The sequence below is a fragment of the Salvelinus sp. IW2-2015 genome, linkage group LG16, assembly GCF_002910315.2.
Source record: "Salvelinus sp. IW2-2015 linkage group LG16, ASM291031v2, whole genome shotgun sequence".
NCBI lineage: Eukaryota > Metazoa > Chordata > Actinopteri > Salmoniformes > Salmonidae > Salvelinus > Salvelinus sp. IW2-2015.
In genome coordinates, this window is record NC_036856.1 from 7,408,310 (window position 1) to 7,426,557 (window position 18,248).

At 43.2% G+C, this 18,248-nt stretch overlaps 2 protein-coding genes across 2 annotated transcripts in view; one reads left to right on the forward strand and one right to left on the reverse strand.

The window, feature by feature from the left end:
- The window catches only part of LOC111975913 (rab GTPase-activating protein 1-like), a 179,181-nt gene extending 166,037 nt beyond the window's left edge, over positions 1 to 13,144 (forward strand). The window contains 8 exon segments of the mRNA XM_070447710.1: positions 4,222 to 4,314; positions 4,709 to 4,719; positions 7,339 to 7,381; positions 7,383 to 7,562; positions 8,213 to 8,296; positions 8,941 to 9,012; positions 9,441 to 9,638; positions 10,282 to 13,144. Of these exon segments, the coding sequence (XP_070303811.1) occupies positions 4,222 to 4,314; positions 4,709 to 4,719; positions 7,339 to 7,381; positions 7,383 to 7,562; positions 8,213 to 8,296; positions 8,941 to 9,012; positions 9,441 to 9,638; positions 10,282 to 10,431 (831 nt within the window). The 3' untranslated portion in view covers positions 10,432 to 13,144.
- Positions 13,145 to 13,386: 242 nt separating this feature from the next.
- Positions 13,387 to 18,248, reverse strand: part of LOC111975601 (calcium/calmodulin-dependent protein kinase type IV-like) — a 29,910-nt gene continuing 25,048 nt past the window's right edge. The window contains exons 8-11 of the mRNA XM_024004005.2: positions 17,755 to 17,830; positions 17,356 to 17,482; positions 16,425 to 16,577; positions 13,387 to 15,980 (exon numbers count right to left, since the gene is read on the reverse strand). Coding sequence (XP_023859773.1) covers positions 15,471 to 15,980; positions 16,425 to 16,577; positions 17,356 to 17,482; positions 17,755 to 17,830 — 866 coding nt within the window. The 3' untranslated portion in view covers positions 13,387 to 15,470. The remainder of the gene's footprint in view (positions 15,981 to 16,424; positions 16,578 to 17,355; positions 17,483 to 17,754; positions 17,831 to 18,248) is intronic.

The following is an 18,248-nucleotide window of genomic DNA, read 5'->3' on the forward strand; positions in this document are numbered from 1 at the left end:
TAGTTACAGTTTTGACTTAAATTGTCTTGAAAATAGATGTCAAGACTTGAAAATGGCTGTCTAGCAATGATCAACAACCAATATTGTACAATCCAGGTGTGCAAAGCTCTTAGAGACTTACCCAGAAAGACTCACAGCTGTAATCACTGCCAAAGGTGATTCATAACATGTATTGAATATTGAATATTTATCTAATTAAGATACATTTGTTTTATTTTCCATACAGTTAAAATATATTTTAGAATTATTATTCCACTTTGACATTAAAGTATTTTGTGTATGACAAACATGACAAATCTATTTAAATCTGACTTTYTAACACAACAAAATGTGGAAAAAGTTAAGGGGTAGGAATACTTTGAAGTCACTAGTTAGCACTATTAGCTAGCTGCTATCGTTACTAGCTTGCTTGCTAGCGTTACTAGCTAGCTTGCTAGCGTTACTAGCTTGCTTGCTAGCGTTACTAGCTAGCCGCTAGCGTTACTAGCTAGCCACTAGCTTACTAGCATTTCTAGCTATCCGCTAGCTAGCACTACCAGCTAGCCACTAGGCTACTACTGGCTCTGCTAGCAGGTGACAGCTAAAGCACAAGCAACAGTGGTTGTTTGGTTGTAGGGATTTTTGGCATTAACATTATATAAAAAAAAATATCAAAACTAAATTAGCTTATTTTTCCAATGTATTTTTTTAAATAAAATTTTGTTACCCCTTTTCTTCCCAATTTCGTGGTATCCAATTGGTAGTTAGTCTTGTCCCATCGCTGCAACTCCCGTATGGACTCGGGAGAGAAGAAGAACATCCCTGCCGGCCAAACCCTCCCCTAACCCGGACGACGCTGGGTCAATTGCSCGCCCCCCATGGGTCTCCCGGTCGCGGCCGGCTGCGACAGAGCCTGGACTCAAACCAGGACCTCTAGCGGCACAGCTAGAACTGCGATGCAGTGCCTTAGACCACTGCGCCACTTGGAAGGCCCTACTTTTCCAACTAACATAACGCCCTGGACCAGAGCCAATGCGTCAACTGGTATGTGTGTAGCACACTGACGCCCTGTAACACATCGAAAGTTCAGGTTGCTCATGCACATTCCAACTGAGATGCAAAAATCCAATTTGAGACACACACGCATGTGCTTTGCAATTCGCGGACCAGGGCTTCGTCAACWAATCTGCAGCTGGATGGTTCTTGCTGTCACTGCCGCCAATATATTTAGCTTGACATCATTTTGAATTGGATATATTTTATGTATTTAATGTATGGGATATTATAGCCGTGGGAATATATTTTGTATGGCATATMTTAGCATTAGGAGTATATTTTATCATTGGGAATATAATCATGCCTTGTAAATACGTTTTGTATGGCTAGACAGAAAGCTACTTCAGAGATGGCGATATTAGTCTGGATGATGCTTGAATTATCTATAGTCAGCWACATTAGAGGGTTATTTCAACTGTGTTTTTTGGGTCTGAAGTTGTCATCGTGAAAAAAGTGAGGGTGAAATAGTGTTGTCTTCTGCCACTTTCAAGGCTGTCTGTGGTCAGATATGACTGAGCGAGAGAGGGGAAACATGAGTGTGAGAGAAAACGACGGGTGAGAGAGGGATTTTGTTTTTGAGAAGGTTCCATATGTTYGTATGTGTCATCTAATAATCCCATGGCAAATATGTAAGGGGGGAACGGAAGCTTTTAGTATCATTTTGTTTTTTGGCTAGTACTCTTCAAGTCATTTCTGCAAGGAACTTCACACCCCCCCCCCCCTCAAGAGACAGTTGGGCTACTCATAGTCAGATAAGCTCTAATGTCTTGAATGATGAGGCCACTGTTGCTATAGCGAAGTGAGATAACGCCATCAACAAAAACAGCAAAACATTTMTAGAAATCAAATAAATACCTAAATATTACTGTGGTAATCTAAAAAAGCATTTTGRGTGTGTAGAACATCCGGACAAGCCTCTGTGTGGCATACTCTTTTTTTTAAATAGATTTAAGCGCTGTCCTTTCATTAGTTCTACATCTCTTTATTTCTCTTTCTCTCGCTCTCTCTCCTATTCGTATTGCTTTCAGATAATGTCTCCCTTTTCTCTCCTCTCTCTCCGTGCTGGTCTCTGTCTTATCTTGGCAGGGCGTCACACCTGAACAATGCTGATGTGCTGTCTTATCAACCACACACATTCAGTACCCATTTTAAGCTACCAAATACAACATAGAACCGGTTTGCCTGCTTAGATCTTTCTGTGGATTACTTTCTTGTTTCTTACCTGTCTGTCAGGTAATGGGTCATAATGTATTATATAATAACCGGTGTGTGAGTTAATCACTGGGCCTAACGTTCTGTCAGGCTAAGAACAAACACAGGACGATAACAATGTCTGTAATAGGGAATAGGATAGCAATAGGGTGTACTGTTATATTGTGTAACTGAGTGCACTTGAGAACTGCTTGACAACTCCAGTCACTGAGTAACTATGGGAAACTCATGCAGTCCCTACTCTCGCTTTATCCGTCTCTCGAATTCTCTCTTGCCCCCCTCCATCACGCTCTCTCTCGCTACTGTACTTGCCACTTCTCTTTTGCTCGTCCTTTCTTTTTGTCTTCTCTCTTTCTCAGCCAGAGAGCTCCTATCTCTTCCTCTCGTCTGTCTGTCTGCTCTCTATCTCAGACAGAGAGCTCCTATCTCTTCCTTCGTCTGTCTGTCGTGACTCTCTATCTCAGACAGAGAGCTCCTATCTCTTCCTCTCGTCTGTCTGTCTGCAATCTCAGACAGAGAGCTCCTATCTCTTCCTCTCGTCTGTCTGTCTGCTCTCTATCTCAGACAGAGAGCTCCTATCTCTTTCCTCTTGTCTGTCTCTGCTCTCTATCTCAGACAGAGAGCTCCTATCTCTTCCTCTCGTCTGTCTCTGCTCTCTATCTCAGACAGAGAGCTCCTATCTCTTCCTCTCGTCTGTCTGTCTGCTCTCTACCTCAGACAGAGAGCTCCTATCTCTTCCTCTCGTCTGTCTGTCTGCTCTCTATCTCAGACAGAGAGCTCCCATTTCTCCCTCTCTCGCTCTTTCTTTTCTCCTTTTCTTTTCTCCTATCTTTGGCTGTCTCAGCCGGTGATCTGTGCCCCCCCCCCCCCTTCTGTAGGGGCATCTGGTGGCCGTATCCATGAACAAAGTCCCTCCCCTCTGTGACTCTTTACGCCCCAGACCTGTAATCCACATCCTAGCAGCAGCTACCATGGAAACGCCAAGGGCTGAGCAACCCTAGTCCCTGCACAGCGGAAGAATACAATTTCCTTCGGCACGGGCCTGGCTGGCAGAGACCAAATGTGTCGCCATGTTCTCTTGTGTACACTGTGCAGGTGTATAATGTATCCTACCTTAAAAAACAGTGTTCAGGTGTTGCAATTAGGAAGAGGGCAGTTACTGCTTTCTGCTTTTTGAAGGAATGTGTTTATGATACTTCTGTTACTGTGTTGTTCATCTCCTTTGTTGCTTGTGCTTCTGCTGGTAGAGGCTGAAGTGCTGCACGGAGTAGTAGGGTCATTAGGTATCCCTCAAATGAACAGGTGTACACAAAGTAAATGTGCGCTGRACGGAGTAGTAGGGTCATTAGGTATGCCTCAGAGGGTAACCGCACTAATGAGATGCAGACGGCAGCCATTTTGTGCCAAGGCTAAAGGCGCCTTACAGTTTATAAAATTCCCTAGAAAAAGCAGCGGATAGGGGTGCATTGATTCCGTTCAAAGAAGAATGTTTCAACTGGGCCCACTGTTCTGTTCCATGTTGAAACGAAAAAAAAGAATACAAATGAAGCAAATCTAGTTTGGTGTTCTGTTGGTCCCTGGATCAGCAGATCACCCTGCTCACTGTAACCACAGCTCTGCTGTTGTATCCATTCGGAGACACAGAACCGTACCCGGTTTGAATTCCTTTAAAATACAGCCTTGCTTCCTTTGTTCCTTGAAGGAATTGGACGGCAGAAAGTCATTTATTGCAAACTAATCCTTTATATATGCCGTCACTTACAGATCAGTGATTTAGCCTACCTCGGGTAAGGGAGAAAATGATGAATTGTTATTGTAACTGAACCCAGGCCTTTAGTCTTGTTAGTGTCACCATCTTGTGGTCGAAGACGTTACACTTTAAACACTTCAATAAGGTTTCTTCAATTCAACTATTCGTTTGAGTTCATAACAACCCCATCCACCAACACTGCTTTTCTCCTGTCACCCCTTCAGGTGCCCACCAAGAAGCTGAAGAAGTTTGAGAAGGAGTACCAGACCCTGAGAGAGAGCCAGCTGCAGCAGGAGGACCCCATCAACCGCTACCAGGTAAGAAACAGACTGCTCCGTTATCTTAACTACTGCTCCAGGATCAGTTTACTCTTACCTCCCATTCTGACGTCACCTGTTTGGCGGATATCTGACCCTGTATGAGTGGTTAGGGCCCTCACTTCTAGTTCCTCCCTGTTCAGCCACTACAATTACCCCGGTGTTTCCCATAGCTAGTGTTATTCGTTTTACTTCAGAGCCCTCCCCCCTTACTGTTACTGTACACCTCCTAAAGAATTGGACCTCAGAAAACGGTTTGTTTGTAGGTATAGATGACCCTTCGAGAAGTCTTTGGTATCCTACCTAAAGAAACAACATCTAGGGGAAACGCTGATATCCTTCCCTGTAGATCCCAGTCCCACCCACTTTCTCTCCCCCCCCTCTCTCCCTCCAGTCTCGGCTCAGGTCTGTGTAGAACACTGCGCTGATCGTGGCAGACTACGCGAGGCGTACACAGACTCAGTGGAGAGAGACTTTTGTTATGAGTGGAGGCCATAGACTTGTGCTGGTCAAAGATGAGGAGGAGAAAAGATGTGTCTCAGGGCTTTCCTCTATTCATAAGGACGATTCTGAGTAACGAAACCGAATCGCCTGCAAACCTCGTCCAGTTGTGAAGTGAAACTGACTGTGATGTGTGAATGAAACTGACGTCTCATTGTTTGTCAGGAAAACCTGTGGAGTTGTGTCCATGTGGGATTGATTTTAGTATTACTGTTCATGTGAGAGAGAYAAAAAACGGACATTGAAGTTATAATTAGGCCGTGGCTGTTACAACCGGGCTTGGATGTATTTTTGACCAGGCTAATGTTTTGTGCATGTGCTGTGCAAAACCCGTACCCCCAATGGCCTGCTGCCCTGGACAATTCGAATGGGCCAACGTCAKAAAGTTTGTCAAGGCAGTATCAAGGGCGGAATGTGACAGATACATGACAATTATAGGCATATCTGTTTCGTTTGTGTGCTTTTTTTGTTTGTTTTCATTTTCAGTAATGCTTTGAATATTATTTCACGTTTTTAGTACTTCATGTGTGCTTTTTGAGTGTTATTCTTCACCATTTAAAAATGTATTTATTGAACCTTTATTTATACAGGTTTGTCTAATTGACATAAGAYTCTATTTTGAAAGAGAGACCTGTTCATATATTTTGAGTGCGTGAATCGATGGGCAGACCCGGTAGTTGTCATGTCTCTGTCATGTAGGCTAGCTTCCGTTTCACCTCTCCTTCAGCCCCTTATTCATCTTTTTCACCAACTCTGCGACGTTCACCCGTACGAAAGGACAGCAGGGCATTTCGGCAAGGGGTTTGTTTGTGTAGCACAAATGCCGAAAGTTACGCCGCCATTACAATTATTACTGACAAACGTTTGAAACGTTTTCAAGTTCATTGTTGTTTGGGACCATGTTCCTAAGTGCTTTTTATTTTTCCGTACATTTTTCTGAAGTTTTTATATTGTATTTTRTTTTTACGATACCTTACAGTTGAATTMTGTTGTACCTACTGCAAGACTCACGTTGTGTTTACGTTCATGCTATTCTGATTTGAAAAATGTTCTGCCTAAAGCACAGAATTTTTATTTGTTCTTACCCGACACAAAATACAATAAAGTTTATTTTGTAAAGAAACATGTTGGATGAGATTCTAAGCCGTCTTTCCAGAGAGCCTGAGTCACATGAGTTTGAGCATCCTCATTCCTCATAACGAAAGACATGTAATGAAATCAATTAGGATCCGTTTGAAGCCTGCCGCTGTGTTAGACGAACAGAGGCCACTGATCCTTTTGAAAATGTATCCTTTCCTTCCCTCCCTGAAGACAACCAATTCAACCATGTCAGATCAGAGATGACCTCAAAGAAAGAATAAGTAGGGAATGCATTTGAAAAGTATGTGGACAGGCCCCAACTGTTCACTTCAGTGTTAACTTYGTGGAGGTCTCATAACGTTTCCTATGTGTCCCTCGTCCCCCTAAACACATCAGCCTCTGTGAAACACAGGGACCGGATACAGGGAAGGGTGTGATGGAGGGAAGTGAGAGGAGACAGAGACCAGTGGGAGGGGTGTTTTGCAGGATGGTGTGGAATGAACTAACTGACCTGTGAGTGRGAGTGTGTGTGTCTGTGTTGCTGTAGTATTTGTTCCCAGCATCGTCATTGTTGTGACTCTGGATAGACCACAGTAAGAGGAAAAAGGTAAGCAGACTCCCAAGTCTATGCAGCTTAGCTCAGTCTCCTGTCTGCTTACTGCCTGTTGTCGGGTTTTCTGTGCGCAAACAGTGCAGCGTTCTTGTTTCAGCATAGATGCATCAAATCGTGAAGGGCGTGAACAGGATGGGGTTGGGTCGGGTGACTCAGCTTGGTCTCCATGACAACTGAAACATCTCCATCATTGTCATGTGAGACCACTTACAAGCTGACAATCAAACACGATGGTCCTGGTCATAAGACCCTTTTTTATGGGCAACAATTACTTTCTGTGCCTGCCTGCGTGCCTGCCTGCCTGCGTGTGAGCCTGCCTGTTCTATTTGAAATGGCGTTGAATGTATGCCAGTTTGTTGCATCGGATAACTGGTTATACGGTTTGCTTGGATATTGTCTATCGATGTTGTTGGTCCTTCTCAGTTCTATTTGAGGGACCTTTGAACAAGCCTTCGTTCAAATACTGACGCGTCGGGGGAAATGGCACTAAACCATTTTAGTGCCATGGCACTAAACGGGGATGTGGTTGTTGTTGTGCAATAAGAGGCAGGGAGTTCAAATGAAGGTCATAACGTTAGCTGTGTACTGTGTGTATGTGTGTGTGCCTGCTTGCTCTGTGTGTAGCAAATGAACTGTCGCTACGTTTGCAGAAAGAACACGTTGTGTAAGTGTTTTCCCATATCTGTGCATAGTCATTATGTGTGTGTGTGTGTGTGTGGTGTGTGGTGTGTGTGTGTGTGTGTGTGGGTGTGTGTTGTGTGTGTGTTGTGTGTGTGTGTGTGTGTGTGTGTGTGTGTGGTTGTGTTGTGTGTGTGTGTGTGGCTCCACAGAGAGGAGAACCGTCGTCTACAGGAGCCAGCCCAATCGCGTCTTTGGCACGCAGGAGAACGATGACCTGGCCCACGAGCTGGTCACCAGTAAGATCGCCCTGCGGACCGACCTGGACCAGGTGGAGGACAAGGCAGACGTGCTGAACAAGGAGCTGCTCTGCACCAAACAGCGCCTGGTGGAGACGGAGGAGGAGAAGAGGAGGCAGGCGGAGGAAACCGCACAGGTAATATAGCTCACGTTCACACGGTTAACCAGTGTTCCAGATCTGTCTCTGTTTAAGCCAGCAGTATCACAACAGCATGGTCATATTTTCATGATGACAATGGGGAAAATAACTTGGCTGTAGCAGAAACAGATCCGGCAACCAGGCTAAACGAAGATAAATGAAGATATAGAATTGAATACAATTAAATTGCTACGGTTCCTGGAAATTTTGCAACCCTTGATAAGCCGCCAAGTGTACAGACTGTTGTTCCAGCTTCAGCGCTGCTCATCAGGACAACCATTTGGCTGCAGCTCCCCAGCGCCATCGCTCGGTGACCACTGCCCGAGAGCTGTGGAGGCTTCCTGTGAAACCTGCAGGCCTTCTTCTTCTTTTATCTCCCAGGTCTTAATTGTGGTGATGAGGATGATCAATGTTACGGTWGATTTTCTTTCTTCTTCTACAGATATAAACCGACATGCTCTTTCGCGTAGACATTAAATCAGTATGATACCGTCGTTACCATTTTCATGAGGTATAAACGATAAGAGGCACTTCACACAAAGGTTACTCTCGTCGGTCTTGGTTTATGTCACATTGTCTCCCAATATCAGTCTCCGGTGTCTGCAGAATGTCAAGTAGCAATGTGCCTTCRTGCCCTGTCTGTCCAGATCAAAGAGGTGTTCAGGAGAGAGCTGGAGAAAGCTGAGTCGGAGATCAAGAAGACCACGGTCATCATCACTGAATACAAACAGGTAGGATCCGGAGTCACGCAGGAGAGGCGAGCGTCTCATCGTTCTAGCCGTGTCGCCTTCGCTTTTTTCCCCGACCCAGATAAACCCATTGTATGATTTCCTGCTTTGACATTTTGTCGTTACCGTTAGCGCATGTAATGCGTTGACTCAGCCTGTGGGACTGACCACCAAGTCACAGCCTTTCCCTGACCTAACCGACGGCGTGTGGGTGTGCAGGCGGTTGCTTGTATGTTTAACCTGTGATATTCTATGTGGAAGCAGCAGCACTTTTTAATGTCCAAGACACATTTCCCCCTTTGGGGACAATACAATGAATCCTAATCCTACAGTGTCCCAAAAGTCCCATTCAATCTTAATTGAGATAAATCTTCTGTATTTGATGGTGTTCAGGTGTATCTCAAAGGTCAATGAAGCTGCCCCGTTAATGTGTATTTGCTTAGTAAGCAACAAGTAAAGCCTTCAAAGTCACCTCTGGACCTCAAAGCCAGTTAGTTCCACAGTTCCAAAAAAAAAAAAAAAGTGTTCCCCTCTAATCAAGGACTGTTCATTATCAGGTAGAACAGAAAAGCAGCAGGCTCCKGACCTTGTAGGGTAACAGTTGAATACCCCTGCAGTAAAGGTTGTCCTGCTGTGTGTGTCCTCAGATCTGTTCTCAGCTCAGCACCCGGCTGGAGAAGCAACACGCTGTCACCAAGGAGGAGCTGGACKTCATCAAGGTAGTACAAGGCAATGATGCACACAGTATGGTGTGTGTGTAATGTGACACCATATTAATTCTAATATTTTAGTTGTCTATCTCGTGTGTTTTTGTTGTACCMTGTTAATTTTCTAGAATGACATTGTTATTGATTACTGCATTGTTGGGTGTTAGAGCTGTCAAGAAAGGCATTTCACTGTACTTGTGCATGTGACATTAAAACTTGAAGCTATGTCATTATTTGTGTTATTGGTGTGCTGTGCTTTTGTGATCTGTGTTTTTATCGAGTTGCTGCCTTGTTCATGTCTCTGACCTTAACAATGGACTTCCTGGGGGTGGGGAAATAACATAGAAAGGATTGTGATATGACACAATATGACGAAKAGCGGTAGGCATTATGACGACAATGCGTAACTGACTGTGCGTGTTCCTRCTCTCTCCCTACAGAGTAAGGTGATGGCGTGTGAGCGCTGCAGGGAGGTGTTCAGTAAAGAAGGTCCTCTGCAGATACCCCCTCCCAGCAGAGACAACAGGGACAGTGAGCTGGATGAGGAGAAGGACTCCCTGAAGGCCCAGCTCAGAGAACTGGAGCTAGAGCTGGCCCAGACCAAACTACAGCTAGTGGAGGCCAAGTGCAAGATGCAGGTCAGATTCTATGCAGTCAGCAGCACTGCGGTATCTCACTCAATGTAGGGTCATTCCGTGTCCTTCCAGCAAGTCATGACACCCACCACTTCTCAGATTGTTCTGAAATCGTTTCTGTAGTTAGAAACCGATGAGATAAGCATTCCTGAAGCGTTATTTTGTTGCAAKATAATTTGATCTCTGAGAAATTAAGCTAATTGATTGCACCCAAATTGGCCATTTTTTWWTTTTATTTGTAGGATTCATATAATCTTCTCTGTCTGACAGAGATCAGATTATATTTCAACGGAATAACGTTTCAGGAATGCTAATCTCATCTGTTTCTAACTAGAGAAACGATTTCAGAACAATCTGAGGCGTGGTGGGTGTCGAAGTCCTCTTGTGCTTTTTTGAGGTGGAGCAGCTCTGTAGTACAATAAAGTAGTATATATACACGCCTTCTGACAGTTGGTCCGAAGCCATTGGATGTCCGTGCTCMATTTTCTATCCCTTTTGACTATTCATGCTTACGAAGATGACTATTCATGATGTATTATGGTGGCTGACTCATGCTTGCTGTGATGACTAATATTCAGGCTTGCTATAATGACTATTCATGAGTGATACGCTGACCGTTTTATTCCTTTATTCTGTCCATCCTCAGGAGTTGGAGCACCAAAGGGGCATCCTGATGAACGAGATCCAAGCGGCCAAAAACTCCTGGTTCAGCAAGACCCTGGGCTCCCTGAAAAGCTCCGGGGGCAGCGCCTCCCAGTCCCAGCCCCCCTCCTCCCCCAAAGAGGGGCCCCCGTAATCCCCTACAGAGACCAACCTGTCTGGGGGGGGGGTCTACTACAGTATGCACAGGAGAACATATGAACACTAGCTAAATACCACCTGAGACAATGCAGTATTTCGTTTCCGGGGAAGGGAAGGGAAGGGATAGCCACAGAACAAAGTTCGTCCTCGACACATCTTCCTCTCTCTCAAGCCACTCCACTGGACCAGCCACCCTCAGTCACTTCTTCAATTCAGCTTTGATGAGACTTGACTGTGTCACGTGTCATCCTTCGTGGTGTGTGAAACCAAGATGGYGAATGACTGATAAATCTAGTGGGTTGTCATTTACACTGTAGGCCAGGGCTCAGAATTCTCTTCAGCAAAATGGGGTCTTTGAAGTGAGAGGATAGCAGAGTACTATAGGAACTCTGTAGGTCCTTAGCAGCGCCATAGTGGACATTCACTACAGCAACGCCACCTAGTGGTTATGTATCGCTACTGCTGGGTTTAGCTTATCAGCAGGATATGTGGCTAACTGATAGGCTGAGAACTTTAACAAACCTAAATGCTTTGGCAGTCTTGACCCCGACTTGCAAGGATTGCGAAGCAGTTACCGGCAGTAGTTTACCTTCTTCATTTTAGGAATATATATTCGCTGCTTAAAAAAAGGAAACTACTTATACAAGCATCTTTTGCATAACATATCTTTACCGCATTCCAAAAGCGGATACTACATTCAGAATCTAAAAACAAAATCTTGTTTGTTCTTTACAGTAATATTACATAAACTATGTTGTCCTATAAATATGTCTAACTAATTATTGGTCATTTTTAATCTTGTACAGTTCTAAAACAAAAAAGGAAGAAGTGCCCTGTACATATTTTTTTTTTTTTTACTGTTTAGAATCTGAATGTRGTCTTTGTAGATGTTGACATAATTAAGCACAGTGTGTAAGGTCTGAGTCAAGTTCATCTCTGTTAACCCAGAAGTCAAATCYTAGGTAAACTGCGTGACTAACGTCTGTGTCCACGCGTTTTGGAAATGGAGCGTTCCCGGTAAGAACGAGGTCTCCGTCCTCGCTTAAGGAAACTCTTGGGCCAAAGAGTTTTAACCGGAAGCCCGGAGGTAACCTAACTAATGTGATGGCTACAGTACGTTTTAGGTAGGAATGGACCCCCCCCCCCCCCCCCCCCCCCATCTCTTTTGGCAGCAGTATCTGACTCTACTTTGCTGCTTTAACTGGACCCAACAGCTACTTTACAAAGCCAGACACTCCCTAACCATGTCCTGTGAATTGGGCAGTATAATGTACTACAGACACGGTTTCCTATTGCATATGAAACGTCATGACGATCCAATTAAATCGCACAATAGTATTTCACACCTCTGATGATCATTTGATGATGAGGTGAACAACATTCCAAAACGTCTATCCAAGCCAAGGTGCCCATGTGGTTAACTAATATGTTGGAAACTCTCTTAATATAAATGCCATGTGGTTAACTAATATGTTGGAAAGCCTTTCTCAATAGCAATGCCATGTGGTTAGCATATGTTGGAAAGCCTCTCAATAGCAATGCCCATGTGGTTTAGCATATGTTGGAAAGCCTTTCTCAATAGCAATGCCCATGTGGTTTAGCATATGTTGGAAAGCCTTTCTCAATAGCAATGCCCATGTGTTTAGCATATGTTGGAAACTTTCTCAATAGCAATGCCCATGTGGTTTAGCATATGTTGGAAAGCTTTCTCAATAGCAATCCCATGTGGTTTAGCATATGTTGGAAAGCTTTCTCAATAGCAATGCCCGGTCATTACACTCAGTTTCTAGAGCCATATAAATGGCCGTTTTTTGCTGTCTCATACCACTGCTTTGTGTATACCTGTATGAATTCACAAAGTGTGTGTCCAGCACTGACTAGTTCCGTTTGAAATTATTTCCTTCCTTTTTTTCGACTAAGCAGTGACTATTTCTTTTTTTTTCTAAAGCCCAGATCCATGTAAACGAAAGAATCGGAAGAAAGCCATCTCAATATATTATACTCTGAAAGGATCGTCACCTGTGCCATGATGACATACCTGCCCGCCATTTTAAGAGCAGGATGCTACTACAGAGGGATCCGGGTCACGTCCCATTTGTCTTAACCTGCTTCCTTTCCTCACCRCCATTCCTTCGTGAACACTGATCTGAAAAACCTTGACGGTTGATTGAAAGTAATATGATGCTGTCCAGGCGTTTCAAATATTAGTGGTTACAATGGAAAGGTAAAGACAAAAGGAAGCCAGTAAAGAGTAGTTTAGGACACAGCCATGTTTTTCGWATGTGTCACGTGACGGATTTCAAGGCGCTTTAGCCAGTGTCATATCAAGTTTAACGAGGTCCAGGCCTCAGTGTATGTTATGTGCACTAACATTAATATCTTAAACACTATTTTAAATGTTAATTTTGTTATTCAGWGAACAAATCTACTTTCTTTTGTTATAATTCCTATTTTTTCTGTTGTTGAGAAGAACAGTGGGCAAATTATAATCCAACTACAACGATGCAAAAATAACTTCAGATTCACAATATTGTACAGTAAACTATACTTCAACAGTTGTTCTGCTTTAGTTTCCAACATGTTGGAGTTGTTTCTCCATTTTCCTCGTCATTCCCACGTGAATCAGTGACATGCTCGAACTCTAATGGTATTTTCTGTACTGTAATCGACTGACGTACATCAATAAAATTCCGTTCTCTGTCCACCAATTTTGATTATTCTTTCATTGTTTCGTTTCATAGTTTTTCTTTTACTCCAGTTCAAACAAACAAAAACACAAAGCGGACACCCTGCCACTGTTTTGCTAAACAGCTGAGGTAGTTTTAACCATATTTTGAAAATATGTATATTTTGAAATAGTATAATATTTTTATTACATTGTTCACAAAAAATGCGCATATTTTGGGCTCTGATTGGGTARGACCGTTGAACTAAGCTCATGAGATATTTCTATATATTCTTCKTGAATCAATGTGTATACACTGAGTGTACAAAACATTAAGAACACCTGCTCTTTCCATGACATAGCTTTCACCTGGTCAGTCTATGGTCCCTTATTGATGTCACTTGTTAAATCCACTTCAATCAGTGTAGATGAAGGGGAGGAGACGGGTTAAGCCTTGAGACAATTGAGACATGGATTGTGTATGCGTGCCATTCAGAGGGTGAATGGGCAATACAGAAGATGCCTTTGAATGGGGTATGGTAGTACAGTAGGTGCCAGGTGCACCGATTTGTGTCAAGAACTGCAACGCTGCTGGGTTATTCACGCTCAACAGTTTCCCGTCTGTATCAAGAATGGGCTGCAACTCAATATTAGGAAGGTATTCTTAATGTGTTGTACACTCAGTGTATATCATTCATGTTTAAGTCCAAAAATCTATGAGCCAACGGCAGATTGCCTCTTTAATCAAATCAAACGTGTGGAGGAGATTCTCATATCAGCAGCTTGTTATAAAACTGATGTAACGCTCCCAAGCCAATATTGGACTTGAAAATCAACGTTTTATTCCTTTTATATCAGCACACAGCAACCACCATCTTTAAAATATATTTCTGTAGAATACAATAATCAAATCCAAGTCATTTAGATTATTTTGATAGGATGAAACATATAAAAGGTATAGAGGTGTACACCTCCACTACACTCCCCCTCTGTTAAATCATCTCATGTTTTCTTAAATATGTCATCTTCACCAAAAATATTAAAAGCTAGGGTACATTTATTTTTAGAAATGAAAAATGGGAAACTGAGAAACTACAAAACAAACACAACTGTTAACTACATCCCCACCAATCCCCAAATAAAGCATTTGTAAGCAATAATAATTATCAGTAAAATATCCATACTTTATACATCATTTCATAGGTGTATGGTTTATACATGTGTTAACATGTCAGCAATATAATCCAATTTGGCAATGAAAGCGAGTGAGAATACATGTTAGCAGGTGAAGTTTGGCCCTTAAATTAGAAATTGACTATTTTAATGACACTTTCATTTGCTCAGTTATTTGAGTTCCATCGAGAAAACATTCACCTTGCAGGTTTTTACCTGGCACTGACAATATCATTCTAATGTTGCAGAAAGAGACGGCTACGCCTGATACWGTACCTCACCTCATCCAATCATTTCTTTACAGATTTTGCTTTTACTGGGTTGGAAGCCCCTGTACAAAAAGGAGGTAGAGAGACTGGTAGCCCCAGTGAGGTTGATGAGATGATTACGATGTATGTTCCTTCATCAGATAACTACCACAGAATGAGGTTTTACAACCACTTTTTGGGTAAACAACTGAATGAGAAAATTGGTTTCAGCCTCAAATTAAGCTTCACTGTTCAGCCATATATATATTTCCAAAGGAATAAAAGTGCAATTTGACTTAGATAGTAAACGACTAGCAGTGTGAATGCTTTTTTGCGATCTATAAAGATTAATCTGATAATATACAGTGCAAACATTAGATCGTTACAATTAATGCAAAATACACTAACTATATTCATAAGCTCACAAATACAATATCTTTACTACCTGAATGCTATGCAAGAAGGAGAGGGTTATGTACAGTATATATATCCACGTATTTGCATATGAAGTCAGTAGATTCCAACATTGAATAGTAGAAAGGTGTAGAGTATACAAAGTATGAAATCAAGTTGTCTTTTCAAGTGGCATTTGAAGAACAATAAGTCCCGTTCAGAGAGGCCTTAAAGTAGAGAAGTTACAGCAAGTCGGCAACAGTTGAAACCAAAGTTAATAGCTCATTTGCAAATTCGTTATGAGTCTCCAAACTCGTTGCGCACAGCAAGGAAAAAATAAATATCAAGTTATATATAGTACTAGTCTTTTGTCCCGGATCAAAACGGATATGAGGCGAGATCTGAACAAAGACATCCGTTCCTCCATCCRTCCTCCTCCGTGTTGTCATCTACCATCTCACACTACAGCAACAACAGCATCAGCCATCTTAGSACAACAGTCGGAGCTCCTAGGTGAGTGTCGCCACCCTCTTTCTCTTTGATACCTGCCACTCACTAACACTGGGTCGTTTTACTGCCAGACTCCACCCCCATGGCYAATCCATTGCCAAGGCTCTTGGGGCTTGGGGGACTGGTCTGGACTGAGGAGGTCTCCCGCTTGGTGGAGGCGGAATCCACCGAGGAGCAGCTCTTCTTGGGCACCCTGGGCCGTACCACGGCCGTCTTGGGGATGACCGACATCTGTCTCTGTCCATCAATTCCCCTTAGTGGGGGCCTGGTGGGCAGACAGGTGGGGGAGGAAGCCCCAGCCAGTAGAGGAGGGATGGGTCTGGGATTGCGGGGCGGCAGGGGCGGAGGGCACTGGTCCTCCTCATCTTGGGTCAGGGTGGTGTCTGTGCCCTGGTTGGCCTGGCCCTCCTGGGGGTCCTTATCCGGGGGAGGGTCCTGCTGCATGCTGCTCTTCCTGGAGGTGGTCTTGTCGGATCCGGGAATATCGCAGCTGTCCGTGCGCCGCCGGGAGCCCTCGTGCATGCGGCTGGTGGCCACCACGGCCTTCATGATAGCCTGCAATCAGAGAAACATGGCACACCACTGTCAGTCACCAAGCCTGCCACAAGAACCATCTTATTGCAATGTAATATTGGCAATAGAGAAGACAATTCCTTGAGGCATAGCTCCCAATCAAGACGGTGGTAGTGCCACAAGCTTACATTTCCAGAGACAATCAGAGCAACATCCAACCGTTCAAACTGCGATGTTTGTTGTTGCCTATTGTCGTCTGACATGGTAAATTACTTTTCTTTATTAAAAATATTTTTCCCTTCAAATTAATGGAACAGCTGTGACGGGATCTACATGAGGTTTCATGCTAATTGATACGTTGTAATATTTTTAGCATAGGTTTGTCAATGATGATTCTAGCAGTGCTTTCGCTTCCTTAAAACAAAAGAACGCGCATTTGATTCTACATTTCCCTATTTGGGACCCAACATTAATCGCATTGCTCACCTTGAGTTTGCGCCGGGCGTTGAACTCCTGTAGCTTTCTTTGAGTGGTGTCCATGTGGGAGAAGCGYGCAGCCTTGCCCAYTACCCAGGGGTGCTCCAGGGCCTCCTTCACCGTCAGCCTCTTGTGATGGTCCTGCACTATCAGCTTACTGACCTAAGGGGGACAGGCAATGGGACAGGTTGTTATTAAACATTATTCAAAACCAGGGGTACATGAATATGCATAACCATGCTAATATAGAGTAGAACCAGATTTGCTTGAATCTGGCCCTAAGCAAGTTTTTTTACAGAGAAACGGGGAAGATTATTTTTAATTGGGAGTTTATGATTTTTTTTATTCATCGAAGTGAAATAGTTGTGAAATATTAAACAGAATATAGTGCAGGGGTCGGCAAACACACGACCCGCGGGACGTTTTTTGGTGAGAAATTATTATTTTCAAATAAAATATTTTTGGGGGCTTAGTTGTTGTCAATTTGCACTGTACAAATGATTAGAATTATGTTTCGGCCCCCAACCATCCGCTCTGACCAAAATTGTCCCTCGGCTGAATCTAGTTGCCTACCCCTGAGAATGGGTGTAACGCAACATATGCTCAGCAGTAATGCATTTTCTGCCATATGGGTTTTCCTCTGGCCCTGATGAAACCCGAGACAAATTGCATTCCCCTAAAATAAAGGGTAACATACATTTTCCTAAATTGAACAAACCAATATATTGTATTTGTCAAACCAGTTGTGTAAAACATGTATTAAGGGCCTGCAATCAAATAAAAAGAACAGACGTTGTACATATACAGTATTTACATAATTCAAACATTAACAAAGAAAAAAAGAAAGTTAATTAGCAATTTATGTGAACACCTTCAAACACTGCACACTGTTATTCATAATAAAAGCCTCTGGAGTGCAARGCTTAGACGCGAAACTCACCAAGTCCTTAGCGTTGAGGGAGACCTCATCCCACCAGGGGGAGACAAACTCATAGTCYCAGTTGAGGATGCGGCTATACATATACTGGTCGCCCCTCGGATCGAAGAAGGGTTCAAACCCACACAGCCTGAGGGGAAAGGCAACATTTCCCTCTGATTATTTGTTTCGCCACTTTCACTACTTGTTTTAAAGACATACGGGATCTTTTCAGATCAGACCCCCCCTCTAATAGACTTGCAACGGCGTACTAAATCGGAAAGCCATATGACACGAGGAAAGGGCGAGATTAGCTGCGATACCGTAATGAGAGGGCTTCAAATTGCCAGCTACCCACTCTGAGTACATGCAGATCTTCGGACAGATTTTAAAGTGTTTTTTTMTMMTTGTTTTTTTACTCACAAGATGTACAGGATGACTCCCACAGACCACATGTCCACTTCAGGACCATAGGCATTGCCTCGGAGGATCTCTGGAGCTACAGGGGAGAGAGTGAGGTATGGAGAAAGGGAGGGATGAAGGGCCAGCTGTCAGCTCCCACACAGGACACTTCATTTTGACTCATATCAGTCCCTCGAAAACACTATGTACTATCAGCGTCATTTCTGTTAATGCTGTACTCTATGATCTCCATTAAAGCATGCACTACAGTATATCTGTCAATAAAACTTAAACACACTAATATATGTATATATACTTTTTTATTTATTTGTTTTGTGGTTGAGGATGATTTATTTGACTGATAGCGATCCTACAATGTGTGTAATATATCTACAGTGCTTTCAGGAAGTATTCAAACCCCTTGAATTACACATTTTGTTGTGTTACAGCATGATTTCAAAATGGATTAAAAAAAAAAAAATTCTCACCCACCTATCTGCACACAATACCCCATA